The 20768-nt window shown below is 29.5% G+C and overlaps 1 protein-coding gene across 4 annotated transcripts in view; it reads right to left on the minus strand.

Moving 5' to 3' along the window:
• Positions 1-20768, minus strand: part of LOC106680847 (uncharacterized) — a 198046-nt gene that overhangs the window by 9227 nt on the left and 168051 nt on the right. Inside the window, exon 1 of one of the 4 annotated variants that reach the window (XM_014420830.3) lies at positions 1335-1473. The exons of the other annotated variants lie outside the window; for them this stretch is intronic. Within the exon in view, the coding sequence (XP_014276316.1) occupies positions 1335-1344 (10 nt within the window). The 5' untranslated portion in view covers positions 1345-1473. Of the gene's footprint in view, positions 1-1334; positions 1474-20768 lie in introns of those variants that run through there. 4 annotated transcript variants of the gene reach the window in all.

Raw genomic sequence — 20768 nt, forward strand, 5'->3', positions numbered from 1 at the left:
AAAGAGGTAAGATTTTTCTTACTTTTGTTATTAATTTTTGTTTATACTATTACAAGAAGAAAGTAATGTGTTTACTATCTAAAAAGTATTTTAAGATTAAATATAGCAGTTTTCTTATTCTACAGTTTTAACTATGTATTAGCGTCCTGATACAGTTTCTAAAATTCTAAGGCTAATCTTCTGTGAGAACAAATGATAGAAGAAAAAAATATATTTTATATGCTTGGGACCACGTGAATATGTATTCGGATTTGTGTGTAATGAATATATTTAGGTATGTATGGCACTAATGTGTTCAAACATAACACAGTCAATACAATTAACAAAATGAAAACTAATGACCTCGATTACATATTAAAACGATAACAATATCGCGGATATCCATATATATTCTATTATTTATCACTGTTTTGATTATTCTAGATTACTTGGAATAGTAAGTAACTTACCTAGAAAAGTAAATAAATTTTACACTAATACTAAAATAAAGGTAAGTTATTAACTTTAAAACGTGTGCATGTATTATATTATATTATTGCTTAGTAAACAGTGATTTTAATATTTTTTAAAAAACTAAAATTTATCATTAAGTATAATATTTATTGAAGATTTGTTCTAACGCTGCTATGAAAATGACATGGGAATGAAAAGACGTGGAGATCTCACTAAATGGAATGGAGCTGAACACATTAAAATTTGCAGACGACGTGGTTTTGATAGAATATCTATCAGGTCTTAGAGGAAGAACCAGTGCTAATGAACAGTCAGTTAAAATATAGAGACTGATATAGACGCTCACTAAAAATATAGAGCCGAAGATTAACGTCTGTCAACGAAGAATGGAACTTATAATGCTTGGAGTCTCTCTAAAGAATAAAGTTAGCTCGGTTCGATTAAGAAAAGAAACCATGGTTACCGACGCCACAAGCTACGGTAGAAAAATGAAGTGGACCTGGGCAGTCCATCTCATGAGGAAATCCGAAGACAGCTGGGCGAGGCGAGCTGCAGAGTGGATCCCCCTGGATAGGAAGAGACGAAGGAGACGACAACGCAAGCGCTGGGCCAACGAAATAAAAAAACAGTGTGGCGGTTCATTATGGATGAGGCAGGCTCGAGATAGCGAATTGTGGAAAACTAAATGCCACCAACTCCGATTTGAAGGTTCGGCTAGCCTCCGATAAAGACTCCTTTATCTCCCGCACGGGAAGGTCTATGTGTGAATATGTTCAACGTACATATTTATTTTTTTGTTCTTTAATTTTTTCCTAAAAACTTATTTTTTATTCACATATAAATAACGACTTATTGCTATTATAATATTTATTAGACAATACCTCGATTCATTGAAGAAAGTAGATTCACTATTCACTATTCACCTAAAACTTTCAGACAGGCTTAATTTCGAAACATTTATCACACTTTATACTTTATATAGTCCCCTGACTAATATCCTGTTACAACTATTAGATACTATATTTGTAAACGGTTTTTCCTCAATTGCTCATTGTAATATCTATAGTGGTACCAATCAGTAATCTACTTCTATGCGAAAACCTCGTTACACAATACCAGAATGACTAATGTATAATTTTATGGAATGTAAAGTATCTGTAGAAGCTATTATTTGATAGATGACATAAGCGGGGAATTACTTAAGGAAACTCGAAAATCCATTTCTCGTGCCATAATTGTTTTGTAGAGAAGTGTAACACGAAAAACCAAGGATGTTCTTAGAAAATTAAAAATAAGTTTGTGGAAAATCGTGGTTCAGATCAGACGACTGATTTAAAAGGACCCTTCAAGCGGCAATGAAAAAAAAAATTGTTTATTTGAAATTCTCATTATAAATTTAGTCATACCTTTGCTTATACCTGTGACACGTGATGTAATGTCGGAAATGTTGTGCAATACACTCTCCACAGCTGAACAAATTCAGATAATCCAGGAGCCAATTTCAAATCTTTTTGAAATAAATTACACAGAAATGAGAAAGTTTTGACCTAATTACGCAATGGTATACATTTATAGTTCTGTATTTAAAGAAAATTTGTAAGTGAAAAAATTGTAGGAAAAGTAGTCCGCACATGAAATATACTCGTGTATCATTTCTCAACTCATTTCATAATCGTGAAAACCAAAGGGGTATTTGATGGATATACCACTCATGCTTTTCATGATTATTACATCTTAGGGCTAGACATAAAAACAATTTCCTAGGCGTAATAAAATGAATGATATAGTTGGGTAATATTTTATATTTATAATTACTAATTAGTGGTCAGGAATTCAGTACTTTGTAAAGAAATACTATTTCCGGAACAAGGATTGTGCAAGAAAGTAATTTGTTCAAGACCACTGTCAACCTCCAGGTTTTCCCAATTAAGGGAACCCACTTTAGTTTCTGGGCTTGCCACTGGAGAGCTCCTGAACGCACAGGGTTGACTTAAGCCTACATTAACAGAATGAATAATTATCTGCCAAAGCTGGATTTGAACCTGGACACGGGAGATTGTAGTGCAGCGTACTTACTTCTTGGGCAACCCCGCTCCCAATATAACGTGATATAAAATAAATATGATTGAATCTCAACTAAATGTAAGTAGATCTCAATATGGTGCCATCTCAACTAAAGCTGATAATGCATTATTAAAAGTAAAAATGATTTTGTTATATTATTGAGAGAAAATTTAGAAAAAACAAAATAAAAACTGATTTTACGTTACACCGGTCAACGCATTCTATGTATACCGGTAAAAAATTCTAAATAATTAGAAAACTTTGAAAATGTTTAAAAAAAGATTTAAGCTGTAATTGTTAAATTATTATTGTTAATAAAATGCATAAACATAAAATAAAAGGAGTTACATGGAACACTAGGAAATGATTTTATTTAATACTTAAAAAACTGTCTAATAGGTAATTTTTTTAAATAAATAAATATACATTATTATAAATTTATATGAAATAAATAAACTCTTTGTTTCCTACACAACAGGTTGCATTGATATTTATTCATTTTTTTTAGAATCAAATAAAAACAATGCTTCCTGAATGTTTTTTTTCAAAGTTTTTTTCTCAAATTTCACTGCAAATATTTTTTATTACTTGACATGAAAGGTAATTAAATTGGCTTTAAATTTGTTCTACTTGTACATTCATCCTCATTGAACGAATGTTTTTGTCGATTGTTCGTAAGAGACAATTATTCTAATTTTTTACTATTTGGGAATGTCAATGTTCAAAACGTTTCAGCTTATACCACATTTTGTGGAATATTTTCTATTTCAAGGACTATATTGTATGTATATAAATAAAGTACAGTAAGTATAGTTTTACTTTTGTTATCAATGCCTGTTGAACAGATTGATACTTAGGACTCCATCTTGACAAGAGACTTACTTGGAATCCACACACAAGACTGAAACGACAAGAAACTGCTCGTAGATTCCGATTGCTACAACAGTTACTTGACAAACGCTCTAAACTTCCCATTCACTACAAAAAATTAGTATACACTACGATAATCAGACCAATTTGGACATATGGAATTGAGCTCTGGGGCTCCACCAAACCATCAAATTCTTCCCGCATCTAATCCTTACAATCCAAAATTCTACGTAAAATCCTTGATGCTCCTTATTACGTCACAAATAAACTCATTCACAAAGACCTTAACATCCCATTCGTTGCAGATTTGACCCAAAACAGATATGCGTCTTTTCATTCCAAACTCCTTAACCATCCTAACCCATTAATTCTTAATCTTTCATCCTTAATAATCTCTGATAATCCTCCGAGGCGTCTGAAAAGAAGATGGCCACGGGACCTTCTAATTTAAATTAATGTTTGAAGTACCACTAATGGGTAGTTCCTTCCCAAGATTTTCAAGTTTATATGAAACATACTACATATTTACCTATTGTATTATTTTGTACAGTTGTAAATTACATTAAATAAATAATTAAAAAAAAAAACTTTTGTTATCAGAGTGGTTAAAGGTTAATTACGTTGTTGAAGCATTATTAACCTAACTTTATTTGAAAAACAATATCTTCACCTAAAATATCAGTACACCAAAACATTTACATTTTTTTATTTACATATTTTTTCTTACAAAAACATAGACAATGTGATTAGTTAAGGTCATTCACTTACGCACACCTGAAAAAGGAAAATTGTGATTGTCAGCAATCAGATAGATGATATCTGTAAAGTGCTTGATGAAAACATCTTTGTTCATTGATAATATCCCATTTGTTGTTTTTGTGTAATCGGAATTTCCGTGGTGTAAGATACGTCAAAAATATATATAAATAACTCTGAATCCTTTTTTGTAGAGTAAAATTGCGTAAGATATGTATTTCTAGCTTTTCTAGCAACCACTTCAACATTTCGAGGTCAGTTGAATTACAAAGAGGAAGTAATAACAGGATAAGAAAAATGTTTAATGTTTTCATTTAATAACGAAAATACACATACGTAAGATTTTCTGTATTTTAGAACCCATAGTTTTTATGTGATGGCGTAGTTGGTTTAAATCACTATTTTAATGAATTATCTTTTACATTATTTACATTACATTAAACCGAAGATTTGTACAATTATGTAATAATGTAAATATCCAAAAATAGAGCATAATGACAATAGAAAAAAATATCAATACTTAAAAATTAATTATGTACCAAGACTGAGTGATAGAATTAAAATGACATTCTTAAAGTACGTACACAATAATCTAAATTAGGATTATATAACAACGATAAATCAGGAAATTACTTGAATAACATGAATAAAATGACACATGTAATAATTGTAAAAATTGTGTAGGGGTTTATATTGCAGGAACTTCCAAAACATTAAAAATCAGTCAATTTTAAAACTGATATAAGCAATTTAAGTGAACACTACGCAGGTATCATATTTAAATTAGAATTATAAAATAGTGAACCAAATAGATAGTATTATGTTGCATAATAGTACTTTGGGAATGATGCTTTTGTCAGTGTTTAAATTCAGAACTTAATAGATATTTTATCTTTGTAAGAAAAAGAGGTTGGAAACATTTAACATGGAGGTAATCCATCAGTTATCAAAATTATCAGTATAATTTCAATAGCATGAATGTACCAATAAAAAAAAAAAAAATTCCTCTTATTTTTAAACCTGTAATTTGAATTGTTAACAACTGAAGAAAGCAATATATATTATTGTGGTTTTATAAGGCTGACTAAATAAGAAGAAAAGATAATGTATCACAATTGATATTTTAGAAGATGGTGATAAATTTATTAGTATTTAAGTTTTTTGAATTATTGCAATGTTGGTTGCACAATTTGAAATCGGTTATTGTGAATTGTATACCCGATGATGTGGCGATGGTCTCGAGACATAATGGATAAATGAGATAAATTTAAAAAAATTAAAGATGGAATAATTTTTTTACTTTACCTCATCAAATTTAGAAATTTCATTAAGAAATTTTTATTTTCATGGATCTAAGAAACGATCTTCCTAGATGAAGGAGATGACTCCTCACTGAGGAGTACTAACGTGGGGATAAATAATTTGTAAGAAAATATACTTTAAAAGGAATTCGTGTCATTTAACATACTTATGAATAATAAATAAGGAAATTTAGATTTGGAACAGATTATGATTAATTGGCAGAGTTTAGGAATAGCAAATGAAATGATTAAAAATAAATCATTACTGTTTTTAGATTTAGTTAATTATTTATGTTGGTTAAGAATTCCTATCTAAAAGCTATTTCTCATATCACAGGCCTGCCTTTCGGTTACTGCATTCGGAACTCAGCGATTAATTTAGTCCAATAATGGTTGATAATATATCTAAGTCCTGTAATCAGCAGTTAATGCTTAGTTAATGAGATTTTTTTTCATATCTAACTCCCAGATACCTTTTAAAAATTAACATAAGTAATAAACATAAAAAATTAGAACCAGGTTTTTGTGTGTCATTAATAATATCTCTAATCTAGATCATAAACTAATAGCTCGGTAGCGATTTTTCTTTTTCAGAAAAAACATCTGTGATACTTATAATTATTTATTTATTATTTACACTTATTAATTACTTCGTTATAATTAAGAAACAATTTAATATTATTTATTGTTATTTACAACTGCATACAATTATATAAAATAAGTAAAATTGCTATTGGATATAAAATAAAATGATACATTTTTGTGGAGAATCTACCCGTTGATAGAACTCCAATTACGTTACTAGAGAATAAGATCTGGGGGCCCATCTTCTTTTCAGGCGCCTAGGTGGATTTTCAGGTAATGAAGGAGAAGCCAGGTTAGAAACAAGTGGGTTTGGGTGGTTTGGATGTTTATCATGGAAGGATTGGTATCTGGTTCTGGCCAAATCGGCAACATATTGAGGTCCTGATGGATGACTTTATTTGTGACAAAGTAAGGAGCGAGCATTAAAGATTTTACGAAGGGTTTTGGATTGTAAGGATTGGATACTAGAGGAATTCGATGGTTTAGTGGAGCCCCGAAGCTGAACTCCGTATGTCCAGATAGGCCTTATTGTCAAGTAGATCGGTCTTTTGTAGTGGATTGGAAGCTTAGACCGTTAATATATTATGTATTATGTATGTGTATGTATATTATGTTGTAATAGTCGAAATTGACGAGCAGTTTCCTCTCTGTTCAGTCTTGTGTTATTTCATGTCCGTCTTTTGTCGAGAAGTAGTCCTAAGTAACGGATCTGTTCGACAGGAATGAGTGGGGTATTATTAAAGGATACTGTGGGGCAGGAAGTCATGAGTTTATGACGAAGGGTAAATGAAAGTTAAAATTTAGATGGATTAGAATCATTTAGTGTAAGTTCTGCGTTAAATATAAAGCTGAAGATCGTGAAAGCTAGCTGTTTCGTTAAAATGTGGCTTTTAAACTTTTATTCATACATTTCAATTTAGTGTATACACAGTTTAAAATAAATTTTCCTATTTCGATGACAATTATTTTAATACTAAATTTCTGGTTTTAAAGTATTTTTATCAAATATCAGTAATCCTTATGTTGATAAACGCAATAAGTTGACCTTTTAAACGCTATTTTATGTTCGTGATTGTAGTTATTTAGGTAAATTGGAAAATCGCTAATCTTCATCTACTTTTGTAATTATATTATTGCTGACTGCGATGGAACCACAAAGGGGATGATTGCAAACATCCTGGAGCCAGGGGCACTTAAGCAAATGCTTGAAAAGAAAGAAATAGAACGCTAGAAATTACAAGCAGTGGCCTTATAAACTTTGTTGATTCCTATGCTAAACTATATTAATTATGCACTCAGTTTAAAACAGTATTGGTCAAGAGGTAAAGGTGGTTACCTCGTTCTTGACCAAAACAAAATAATAAAACCAAAAAAACGCACCTTCGTGATTAAAATAGACGAACTCTTAAAACAAGTGCGTAAATTCTTGAAGCTCATGCATTTTTCCCTTGCTTTATAGTTTTTGACCTCGCAGGGTCGATTTTGCGCAAGACTTATTCATTTATTAACTAAATTAATTCTTTTCTATAATTATATTAAATTTTTGAGAAAATAGTCTTTTATATTCAGCTTCTCAATTGTCGGAAACTGTAAAAAATAATAATAATAATCAAAGAATTGCCCCCTTGTTGCTGCAAAGCTCACAATTGTTTATAAATTAAAAGAAGGTACTTAATCTTATAATGTTGCGCATATAATAAAAATTAAAAAAGGTACTTAATCTTATGATTTTGCATATATAATAAAAATTAAAAAAAGGTACTTAATCTTATTATTTTGCATATATAATAAAAATTAAAAAAAGGTACTTAATCTTATTATTTTGCACATATAGTAAAAATTAAAAAAAGTACCTAATCTTATGATTTTGCATATATAATAAAAATTAAAAAAGGTACGTAATCTTATGATTTTGCATATATAGTAAAAATTAAAAAAAGTTCTTAATCTTATAATTTGGCACATATAGTAAAAATTAAAAAAGGTACTTAATCTTATTATTTTGCATATATAATAAAAATTAAAAAAGGTACTTAATCTTATGATTTTGCACATATAATAATAATAATACCGAAAGGTTCGTTACCGATACCATTAAGATATGTAGAGAGATTGCTCTCTACATATCTCTGCCCAGTGATGCCCCTACATTTCGGCCTGCTTCTCGTAGGATTTTTTATTTACTTACGGTTAAAATATTTTATTTTAAATTCTTAAGGTCCTGTCCTTCTCTCAGTGTAAGAGGCCACATTTCGCATCCATGAAGAACAGTGGGAAGTATAAGTACAATTTTATAAATATAATTTTTTTTTAACTAGACGGGTACTGGGAAATTTGTTTAGTCCAACAAGGGAGCCTGGACATTTTTTTTTAGCCCGGAAGGGGTGCCGTGAAAATTGTTTAGCCTAAAAAAGGTGCCGTGGTGAAAAATGTTTGATTGCTTGCCCTGGGTTAGGTCTTGATTTTGCCCTAGTTAACGGATCGAATTAATAGTAAAGTTACACGTTATTTGTTTCATTAGACTGTTTAATCATATATTTACTTCTAAAATATAGTTTGTTTTCAATTTGATGTTGTTTTTTAAAAATCTTTTTTGCTGGTGTTTAAACTGTATATTATGCATTTTAGTAAGCCCTGTTTAACCAATGTATATGTAGTCTGATTCGATGGAATATTATATAACTTGACCGTTGCTGAACTTCAAATTTATCCTTCTACCTTCTTTCGCTAAGCAGTTTATTTCAGTCCAGCTGTCCTGTATTTTCATCCTATTATATATAACTTATTTTGACAGAATAATAAGATAAAGTCTATAATCCTCAGTAAGATATATAATACTGTAAGCCTGATAAGTGTAGTGTTGAATGTAATTAATGTAGTCAGCACTCCAGGCTTCTCACGGCTCAAGGAATGCTGTGTGTGCCGGACATGTCTTCTAGGCCTTATAGATATTATCTCTTTGCATATTTATTTACATGTCAGGAACGATATCAATATTTATTTAAACAAGTAAATAAAGTAGGATCCATCTTAAACTCTCCTACAACGGATATCTACGAGGAACGATATTTTGTCCGTTTTGGATAAGTGTCTACTAAAGAGAAGTTAGTTTAAACTGAAAAAATACATTTAATCATGCACGGCTTACTAAATGAATAACTTTAATATCTAAAAAATATTATTTCATATTTTTACTGAAACTGTTAAAGGATTTTATCAAATCACTTACTTTTTTGGGGGAAATCACCCCACAAAGTTATTTATTTATTTTTTTCTTCCAAGAGTCCTATACTTCCTATTGAAGTTCTATACTACCTAACCATGGTTGGGGGTGGGGGTCAAGGTTTCCATTTTGTGGGACCGCCACTCAATGAAAAAGGCCGGATTCGAACCGACACCGCCCCCAGATCTCACATTGGTAAGACTGCGACTAATCACTGAGCTCTGGACGGCCTGTGAGTTGTTATTTTAACATCTAACTAAATTGATCAACTACCTTAGGGATTTCATAAAATATCAATGTTGTATAATCTTCCTGCAACATATATACCTTCGATCTTAAGTAGAATGATGGAATTGATGAAACATGATATCATCTTTTTAATGGTCATTAATACCAATTAGTTCAAAATGACTGAAATGATACCATCTTTTCAAAAATATTAACATCTTCAGATTAATTTTCCTAAAAGAATTTTCCAGATCAATTTAATTTATATAATATGATCTCTTTCGCCCTTTTTATTGAACACTGGAACTATTTTATCATCCATTGTTTTTAGATATTTTTGTAAACAAAAAAAAAATAAAAAAAAAGTACCAGATAGAAAATAAACATTTGGAATTCCTATTTTGAATCGTGCAGCTCGCTAACGTTCTGACATTAATTAACGCGCACTGACATTAATTAATTCATTTTTTCTTTTAATTACGAATTTACTAGTTTTTTTTATGTAAGATAATCGTTGTACAGTCTTTAAATATAGAAAAATCTGTATCTAGAAGGTAAAAGACACTGTCTTTATCTCTAACATTACAATGCTTATAACTTTACAAAACTACCTCTACTCTACCTAACCATCTCTAATTTACTAAAAAAAGAAGAAAAAAACACGCAATAAATTTTATTAAAAATTGCATACTAATTGATCATGATCGTGACAACGTCATTGCTGCTGCTCAAAAATAAAGCATATGTATTTTCAATAGTCGTAAAAAAGTTTTGACTTAATTAAATGAATAGAAAAACACATTTTCATTAATATTACATTAGTCTCCCTCAGCATTATGTTATTTTCCTTCATAAAATCGTTTATAGGTTTATTTGTAAACAATTAACGCCCAATCAACAACCATCATGATTCGCCTAAGATTTCTGTTTTGCAGAAACATGCACTTTTTCGTAATTCTTCGAACTCGAGGGTTTTCAAAACTTAGTTTCGACATATTGAGATGTTTTTGAATATGAATATAATTTCTCAACTATTCTTCGAATGTACAGATGAAGTAATGTATAAACTGAGGTAAAAAAAAAAAAAAATTAATTAATTATGTAAAATTTTTAGTCATACTTTTTTACTGCATGACTTTATAAGAGTATGTTTTTGTCTAAAATTGAAGAGAATAATAAGTTGTTTTGATTTTTTTGATAACATTAATATAACTATTGAAATTTTTAAAATAACTTTATTTAGTCATCAACCGGTTAAGTATCATACCTGTTTATTTATTATTTATTTGTCTTTGTAAATAGCCATAATTTAAATTGAGTTGGCCATATGAATTTTGAAATATCATATAGTATAATTAAACAAAAACATAAATAATTAAAGTATTAATCAAATTCACACCTAGTACTGAAGTCATTGTTGTATGGTAAATTGATTGAGTTTCGCTTTCTCAAATGGAAAAAATATATATATGATTACAACCTAATTAATATTTTGTATACTTTTTTTCTTAAGGAACAATTTAGTGTAGGAACAAAGCAGTCTTAAGTTTTCGAATTTTTGGTGAATGACAAATAATTGTCACTCTCCTATTGTATTTTATTTTGGACCTGATAGTTATGAGCATTCAACAAAAATTCATTAACCTTTATATTATGTCCAGTGACAGAAAAGTGTTGTCACATGCAAACCAAACGTTATTTATCGGTACCGACTGGTTGGTGTCGTGTGTCGCCACCTATTTTTTTTGTATATATATCTTAAATGTAGTAGCTGTGTTGAAGCCCGACTTTGGCATTTTGAACTCGGGTTTGTTTTCGGTCATGAACGTAATTTTCATTAAAAAAAAAAAATCAGTTAACCAGTAAAGTTGGAACTAAATCTGTGTAATACGTAGTATTAAAATAGCTATGTTATCTACATATTGTCAAAATATGGAGATTATTTTAATTCTTCGTTACTCCATACTCCTTCCTTTCATGTTCCATAATAAATGAGTTAAGATGTTCTTACATATATTTATATATTTTTTATGCTTATGCTTATGATTGAATTGTATTTTAATATTGTTGATTGACCGTCTGTAACATATAAAAGGAATATGGCCCGGGTGCGGTCAGGAGAACACATACAGTAATAGAACTATTTATGTTTAAGTTTCGTTCCACTATGCAGGGCTTCATTAGGGATACAAAAAAAGATATGAACAATTAATAACATAACAAAGTAAAAGAATAGATAACATGAAATAATAATAAACTAAGGCTTGCCTAGAAATGATTTAAAATTGTGAAAGTTTATTTAAAAATGAATAAAGTAAAAATTTAAAAAAAGTAATAAAGAAAAACAATATAAATTAGAGAAAATTATTGTACATCTTACTTTTATTTTCTTTAATTTTTTAATTTACTTTGTTTATTTTTATATAAACTTTTATATGCTTTATTTCATATTTACTTATACCTTAGATTACTTTTATTTTATGCTATTTATCCTCTTACTTTGTTTTATTATTTTAGTTATATCTGTCTTTCTTAGCCCTGAGGAAGCCATTCAAAGTGGGCCCGAAACGTTGGCTCGCAAGAAGTAGTTTATTTACTATTTGATTTTTTTTTATCACCCCTGGACCATCTTCCTTTTATAGATTAAATTTTATAACGTTATGACAAAAATGTGTTATAATTTCTTTTTTTAATGACTCCTTTCCTAGTCATTTCTGACATATGGAGAGATTATCTAGGGGTAACCAATCTGTTATAACCATGGTGGGAGATCAAGCTATCATGACCGCCACAGTAATAAAAAAGTCAACACTCCGAGCCGAGATTCGAACGGACATCACCAATGTTCCCAGGTGGCAAATACCTGCGCCTCAACCACCTGAGCTACAGACAGCCCATTTAATGAGTAACTATGGACCTTAAATTTCGATAAATTTAACTTGAAGTTATTGGGTCTCTAATGGTCCTTAAATTAAATCATCATCATTACCACTAACTTCATGTATGTGTCAGAAAGAGGACACTAACTACAACTTAACCTTTTCATAAAATCTTCTATTAAATATAGTGTAAATTATAAGCATGAAATTGTAGCAGTAGAATTAGTATTTTGTTAATACATATATTTCAATACTCTATTCTAAGAAAATATGATAAACTTAATAATTGAAAACATTAATCGCAATAAATCATAACCGTTGAATATGATGAAATTGTTTCTTTTTTACTATAAGATTCTTAAATTTATTACAAGATTTATGTTGCCACTAATTTTTGTTTTTGTTTATAAGCGATTTAACAAAATCTGTCATGATAAATGAACGAGATTGTATATTTTCGGAGACATTTCTAATATCTCTATAAATCATTGTTCGTTATAATTTTAGAAATCTTACTGTAAACCTATTGAAAACTTATGACAATTTGATTACACAAACAAATTTATGATGTGAGGTGTGAAGAAAAGAATCATTCATGTGACATGTTTAGATTTACTATTGAATACAAAAAAATTTTATCGGTTGTTGACATTAACAAACTCTAACTTTAAATAAATACATAAAATAATGTATGACTATTAGAAAGTTTTACTCAATAATGACATTAATATTATAATATATTAGCAAGTATGACAAATAGGAGAAAATTATATGTCATATATAGGTTTTTGTTATCAACAGCCTGAAGATGGGGGAAATCTCCCGAAACGTTGCTGTATGATATGAAATAAACTATTATAGTTTAATAAGGAAGAAATTGTGTCATTCACTAAATCCATTTTAATAAAATATATTACATTTAGTACGATAGTCATGGCTCTATGAATTATTTTTCATTGTAAATAACGACCTCGAGGTCTACAAAAACCATATGATATAAACAATATATATTTAATTTTTTTTCTGTGTAGCATTTTGGTTTAAATTTTTCCCACTGTAATCTACTTAATATTTTGTTAGATTCATAAATTAATTTTTTTTATATGTAACCTAATATTGTTTGATTGTAAGGGTAGGTATCTGCAGTCATGTTAAATAGTCATTTTGTTATTGTTAATTTATACATAATTTTGTTTTTATATTATATGATAATATATGTGGGCTCATCGAGACTTGTCAATAGATTCCATGTATGCCAATAGATTTCCTTTTTCGCCATCTACTGGAGATGAGTTGGGAGCTATCTATTTGCTGGTAAATTAAAAAAATATATATAGTATAATATATATATTTTATTTTTGCTAATAACCTTTATGTCTTGCGGCAAATATAAATAATGACGTGTAAACTATTTGTTGGAAGTGTGTGTTGTAATTATCATGTGCTTAGCTATGTTATCATCTATCAAGGTTGTACAATATTGCATAATCATGCATAAATATAGCTGGAATGCATGGTCCGTATATTCTAGTGGACAAGAAATTGACAACCGAAGCGAGGATTAGATCGTATGCAAATATCTTTGAGTGGATAATTTATTAATGCATATATTCCATAGTCAGAGGTATTGCATATATCAATGAAAAAAGTTAGATAAAGTATATTTTTATTGTATAAATAATTAGATTTAAAGCCTTTGGAATTTCAAGTTTCTCAATTAATCGCTTAAATACATTAAAAAAAATATGTAGAGCATGTTCCACGTGTAAGCCCTATATTATCTTGGAGGGATTAAAAAAAAAAATTGTTTTAGTTTGTTTGGGATTCAGTAAATTATTATAACTTATACCTATTATTATTTAATTCTGTCTATTATTTTGCATGCTCAACCTTGCAAGGATTGAGGATATATTAAAGATAGTAAATACTAATACGATAACTTTATACAAATTAAACGTTTGCTGATAATGTTATTACCGTAGATAGGAGTGTGGATACTTAGTGTAGATGTGCATAAATCGATTTTCTGATAATAATGTGTGAATCGTTTCGACCTATGAGGGGTCATGGATCAGTTCTTTGTAAGGAAGCACTGTTTTTAGAAGAACAGTTTTACAGGGGGATGATGATTTCAAAATTACACTCAACCACCAGATTTTCCCCCAAATAGGGTTACCAACTTTAAGAGGGCTGGGCGGACTCCAAGGGGCTCTCCCCATCCACAGAGTTAACTCACGACTACAGCACCAGAATAAGTAATTATCTGCTAGATTCGAATCCGGGAGCTATTTTTGTTTTTGATGATAGATTCTTAAAGATATCTAATCAGGTGTTTAATAAATGCTTGCAATCAAAATACGTAATTGTAAAAGAATTTATTCTTCAATGCGTCCTGCTGATTAGGTTTTGTTCTTTACCTTGCCAAACAACATTATTCTCTCTTTTAAATAACATTTGAACTATAATTAATTTTAAGGTATGTTCATGGTATATAAATAGATAGTATGCCATTATTGAAAAAGTGGGAATATAATTTTGCGGCCATCTGGATAAACGGACGATGCTTGACCTGAGAAGAATTTCATGGCTGAAAAAACTCGAGATACCAGTAGGGGGAGGTACCGAGCTGCTTTTCCTCGGGCCAGGCGTCAAGGTAAAAATGCCCTGGACATCACAACCTTCGCAGAAAAAAAAGCAAAAATATTTAAAGACGGGATACCTTGAGCTGATTCATGGCCAAGGGCTTTAATTTAATACCCTAGAGAAGAGAATTTCATCATTGCGAAGATTAATCTATTTGAATAACAGCCTCATCAGTGTGAATGAGAACTAATGATAGTTTTCTACAATCTATTCTGCAATGCTTGCATTTGCAGTTAAGTTATTCAACCGATACGGAAATATATTAATATATTAAATATATAAATAATTGACCGTATTATTTCAAATTATGAAGAAGATGGTCAGGGGTGCTGTAAAATGAAACAAAGATAGTTAGCAGCTATTTATTTGCCGACGTTTCGCCCCACTTTGTAGAGCTTCATAAGGATTAAAAAGATCCAAAAGAACTAAAAATATTTTGACATAATAGGATCATAAGATACAAAAAAGTAAATTAAGGTAGGATTAAAATTATATAAAGATAAGTGAAAAAAATGATATACAAATGAAAGAAAAGAAGAAATTAAATAATATTAATATAAAATAGACAGTGATAAAAATATTTAAAAAATTTGGAAAACTGATAGGTTAAAAATGACATGGTATCATTGGGTTTTTTTTTATACTTATCATTGTCTATTTTATTTCTCATTTTATTATCTATCTATCTTATTCTTATTTAGTTATTTGTGTATAATTGTCTTTTCACTCACTCTTACATAATTTTAACTCTACCTTAATTTACCTTTTTTGAATCTTATGATCCTACTATGTTAAAATATTTTAATTTTTTTTCTTTTTAGCTGTGATGAAGCTCTACAAAGTAGCAGTGATGAAGCTCTACAAAGGTCGGTAAATATATAGTTGTTAACTATTTTTGTTTTTTTCGACCGCATTCCTGACCATTTGAAATATCTTAAAATATTAGCAAAAAAGATGTGTAGAATGAATGTGCAGATTATGCTATATGTACCTATAATTTTTTTTTTCTTGGATCTTGAGAATCAGTTAATAAGACAACTATATTCACGACGTTCTACAACTATATTGTTTGCATAGTCATGTCTTAAAATGAAAAAAACAAAAAACAAAAGTTCTTTAGAACAAGGAATTTCTTCAACTAATTATTAAAATACTACAATCTACAAAGTATAATATAAGATTAATAACAATTACAATTAAAAGATTACTTATATTTGTCTGTTTTATTGTGTTCTACATTACCATGATACAAATCACTCAAGGTTTGAGCTAGAACTGAATAGGGTTGAAATGGAGGAAGGTAAATGCGTGTTTTTGTTTTTTCTAACCGTAACCGTTCTTTGTAACAGGTTATCAGCCCGTTATTTAGTCTATTTATATTTAAATTAAATCTGTACCGCTACAACCCATGAAGAGTCATGGGTGCAATACTTTGTAAGGGAGTTGTGTTACTGAACCAACGGTTGTGCAAGGAGGTGATTTGGTCAGAATCATGCGCTACCGCCAGATTTTTACCGAATTATAAGTACTTAATGAGGCTTAGGGGACCGTGTAGAGTTCCAGAACCCACAGAGCGGACTCAACGCCTTCAGTGAAACAGGTAATAATTATCTTCACAGCCGGATTCGAACTCGAGCCCTTGGAGTTAGTAGCCCATTGCCTTACCAATTAGCTACTCACTCCTCTATTTATATTTAGTGTTGTTAATTATGTTTTATGTGTTTATGAGGTTGGATCCATTGTTTTGGATTATAGTATTTGTGGTTTGTAGGGCATGACTATACAAACATTAAAGTTGGGAAACATTTCCTCAATGTTGTTTTATTAAATGATCCTCAAGATCCAAAAAAAAATATTAAGATTTGCAAATGTTTTCCAGCATTTTTTTTAAATTTACGATCGTTAATTGCGTTTTCACAGTTTCATCAATCAAATATTGTTTTATTATTGTTTAAAATAGTTATAGTAAAATCAGAGTTTTAACGCGCCTTAATATTAAACATTTAGGTTTTAATTTTTATAAGATTTAATAAAATTGAATATCTGCTGTTTCCTACTAAGTATATGTTTTTGATCGAACTTACTTGTATTATATTATTTAACTTTATGAGGATGGAATAATGCCACTTTTTTAATAATTATTTTTAACAATAAGACAATTATACTGTCGTAAATGAATGAAAGATCTTGGGTAACATTCGCGTATCATATCAATACAGATGTTTGCACTGTTAGCAAGAAATGAATTGGTGATTTCAGAAACTACACGTCACTTTTTGAAAATAAAATCTAAAATTTGGAGGGTTTTCATTCTTTGAGTTTTATGTGCATAATCCTTCAAATCCAATGGTTTTTCTACTGTTATATAATGCATGATATCATTTAATTGCAAAACATCTTTAGCTTGTGACTTCAAGAAATTCTATTCACAATGATGCCCGGTCAGAAATTGCGATTTTCAGTTAAAAAAAAGAGTGTGTGTATGTGAGTGTATGTTTAAGAACTGCCTTTAAAGTTCCCTAATTCGAACTTTCTCTTTTTTTTTTGGTTTTAATGGTTTAGAACATTATAAACTTGATTGATTTGAGGAACCTAATAAGTCAAGAAAATATATTGTCTTCATTTGTTTATATAATAAGTTCAGAGCACGTTAAATGTTCATTATCAGAATTTTCACATATTTATTGGAATTTATTATCTTCCTTATTTATCCATATTTTCGTAAAGTTGATCAATTTGAGAAAATGTCAATCTACTTTAAATTTAAATTAAAAGACCAAAATTGGTTTGTGCTGCCTTGAATCATTAGGACTTGGCCTGGACTGTTTTTGATTATTTTCGTGAAATTTGGTCTCTGGAACTGAAGCCAAGGCGTTACTCAAATCAGTGATTCAAATGTTATATATTTTGATAACTTAATGTGCTTATGCTTAATCTAATATCTAAGTCTTTTAAGTGCTCGATCAACTAGAGTTGTGCTTGAAGAAAACGAAGTTATAATATTTAGAAAAAATATTAAGTCAACAAGTAATAGGGTATCAATTAGCTTCAGAAATAGCGCCACAGGAAAAATAAATAATGCTACAAGGATAGACTAGGAAGGACGCGCGCTGACCGCGTGGCCTATAATTCCCATCAACGAGGTTGGTCATATAGCAGTTAATGCCCAATGAGAACCGGCCATAGCTCTGGAGGCCACGCCCACACTGTCTACTAGACCAATAGAAAAAGGCTGTATGTAACATGGCAATCGGCATCAGTTGCGCTTATAATAACACAAATAGCTCCAGATGTAAATCACGGGTAACTCCATGGAGGTAGGGACCCATTAGCGAGGTTCTGATTCAGCTTTCTCGTAAACAGGTATTAATGAAACAGCTCATTTTTCTTCAGGTGTCACATTACCTATGCTAGCTTTTTTTTTTCTAATATACACGCCTAGCTATGCAACTTCCTGTCCGGTAAGGGGTCGCTTTATTGGCTGTTTTTTACGCCTTACATGTTAAAAGGATACTGAATTAATTATCTACTAAAAAAAAAAAGTAGAACTATAAAGACATATAGCTGGTTGTGATAATTTCCTAATGTTTTCAGCTGCAAAACATAGGATAAACTTAGTTATAACTTTCAATATAAAATAATTACTTGTGTTGTTACAAAACAGTGCTCTTAAATTTTGACAAGCGAGTGGTCATAAAATAAGAGAAGTGCGTTGAAAAAGGCAAATATAATTTTAAAACAACAAAAAATGAAAAAAAAAAATAGGACTTATATTCTGTTGGGAATAAATAAAAATAATTTTTATTAGATTTATTTTTTATTAATATACTTGTTTGAGAGTGGTTTAGTTTCTTTAAAACAATTTTGATCCTTTTTCTCTCAACTTTATTCTTTTTAAACTTCCGACGTTTCGACCACTTAGGTCATTTTCAAGGATTCCTTATCTTTAAGTTTTAAATTTGGGAAGGAATTTTATAGAAGAATTTATGGGACAAAGGCAATTAGCCGGCATTTAAAGAATTCCAAAGGAAAAAATGAAAATAAAATTAGGAATCCTTGAAAATGACCTAAGTGGTCGAAACGTTGGAAGTTTAAAAAGAATAAAGTTGAGAGAAAAAGGATCAAAATTGTTTTAAAGAAAATAATTTTTATCTTAAATGACAAATGTCCACAAACCAATAATAAGATCTCGATAATAGGCAGAGGAGCCCGAAACGTTGTTGAGGTGTAAAAAAAGAATAGAGATGTGAAAAAAGGGTGAAAATATATATAAAGCTTAGTTATAACGATCCGATTTCCCAATTAAAACGCTCTGAATAAGGTTTTTCTTTAATATTTTCTGAGATTAATTAATACATTTTTCATTGAAAGCGTCATTAAAGTTGATATGACAAGTACCAGCAGAACATTAAACACAGGTCAGTTGATTTCACAAACCTTATTTAATATGAAGTCAATGTAAAAAAGAATATAAATTTAATTGATATTAACATTCTGTCTTGAAATGGAAAAAAGATTTAAGATCATTGATTGCGGCAATTTAAAAAAAAAAAATTAAATGAAATTTACCTAATTCATAATTATATAATGTTTTTGGTATATTGTAATTTTACAATGTTAGAAAAAAATGTACATGAACTATTTTTTAGAATATTAAAGCAAGATAACATAACGAGAAATTGGGCCGTACCTCTAAAACTTACAAGTATTTAACTTATGAGACATCTTATCCAAAAGGCAGTGTGCCATTATGTAGAATTAAGATTTTCTATAAGTTAATGCTTGTATATTTCACAGGTACGAAACCGATTTCTTGCTCACTTCACTTGCTTTGCTTTTACAAAAAAAAAAAAAGCTTTCATTTCATTTCAACACTAAAAACAGTTCGCGAATATCTTTTTCTTCCATTGAACATAAATTATTTAATTAAGAATTGGATAAATTTAATTTAAGCTTAAAAAACAATATCCACAATTAATGATCTTAATTTTTTTTCCATGTTTTGAAAGGCTTTAGTGTTTTAGACAAAACCCTTATTAATTATACACCTTTTTTTTTTAACCTTCATATCAGGACATTAAAAATGTATATTTAAGTGGTTTATAATTTTTTTTGTAAGCATTAAATAATTTGAATGATTCATTTTAGCAGTATTTTATGCTTTCCCGGTTACAACGCTTATCTTCAGTAGCTCTAATAGAGCGTTTTAACGACGTTTTGGTGTATTATATTTTTCATGATTGGAAACTATTAAAAAAAAATATTTTTCTTAATCTTAGTAAAATACTCAGCGACCTTCCAGAATAAAATATATTTAATATTATTTATACGGGCTACTTACAAATATGTACCTATAATGGTTATACAATAAGTTTTTTGAAAAAAAAAAATAACACTAAAGCTATTTTATATTTCTATTTATTATGTTTTTTAAGAATTATTACAATTTTCGAAAATTTAACCTAAAAATAAATAAACACGTTACACTAATTTCTTCTCATATTAAGACCGGTCACAAAAAATAATTAATTTATTTATAAATATATTATTGACAAATCAGCTTAAGTAATTTAAAATTCGAACAACTGACGTTATCATAAGAGAAATCCTAAAGTGGTCTTTTTGGAAATTAATTGGACGACTTGAGTTGTAATTATGGTGTGTTAAGGTGGCGTCAATTATTAATTTTTTGATCACTGAATATACAAGTCAATGAGTGAATAGATCGTTTTGTATTTTTTTATCATGACGCCATAAGTTCTTGAG

The sequence above is a fragment of the Halyomorpha halys genome, unplaced genomic scaffold, assembly GCF_000696795.3.
Source record: "Halyomorpha halys isolate HHAL.00 unplaced genomic scaffold, Hhal_1.1 Scaffold293.1, whole genome shotgun sequence".
NCBI lineage: Eukaryota > Metazoa > Arthropoda > Insecta > Hemiptera > Pentatomidae > Halyomorpha > Halyomorpha halys.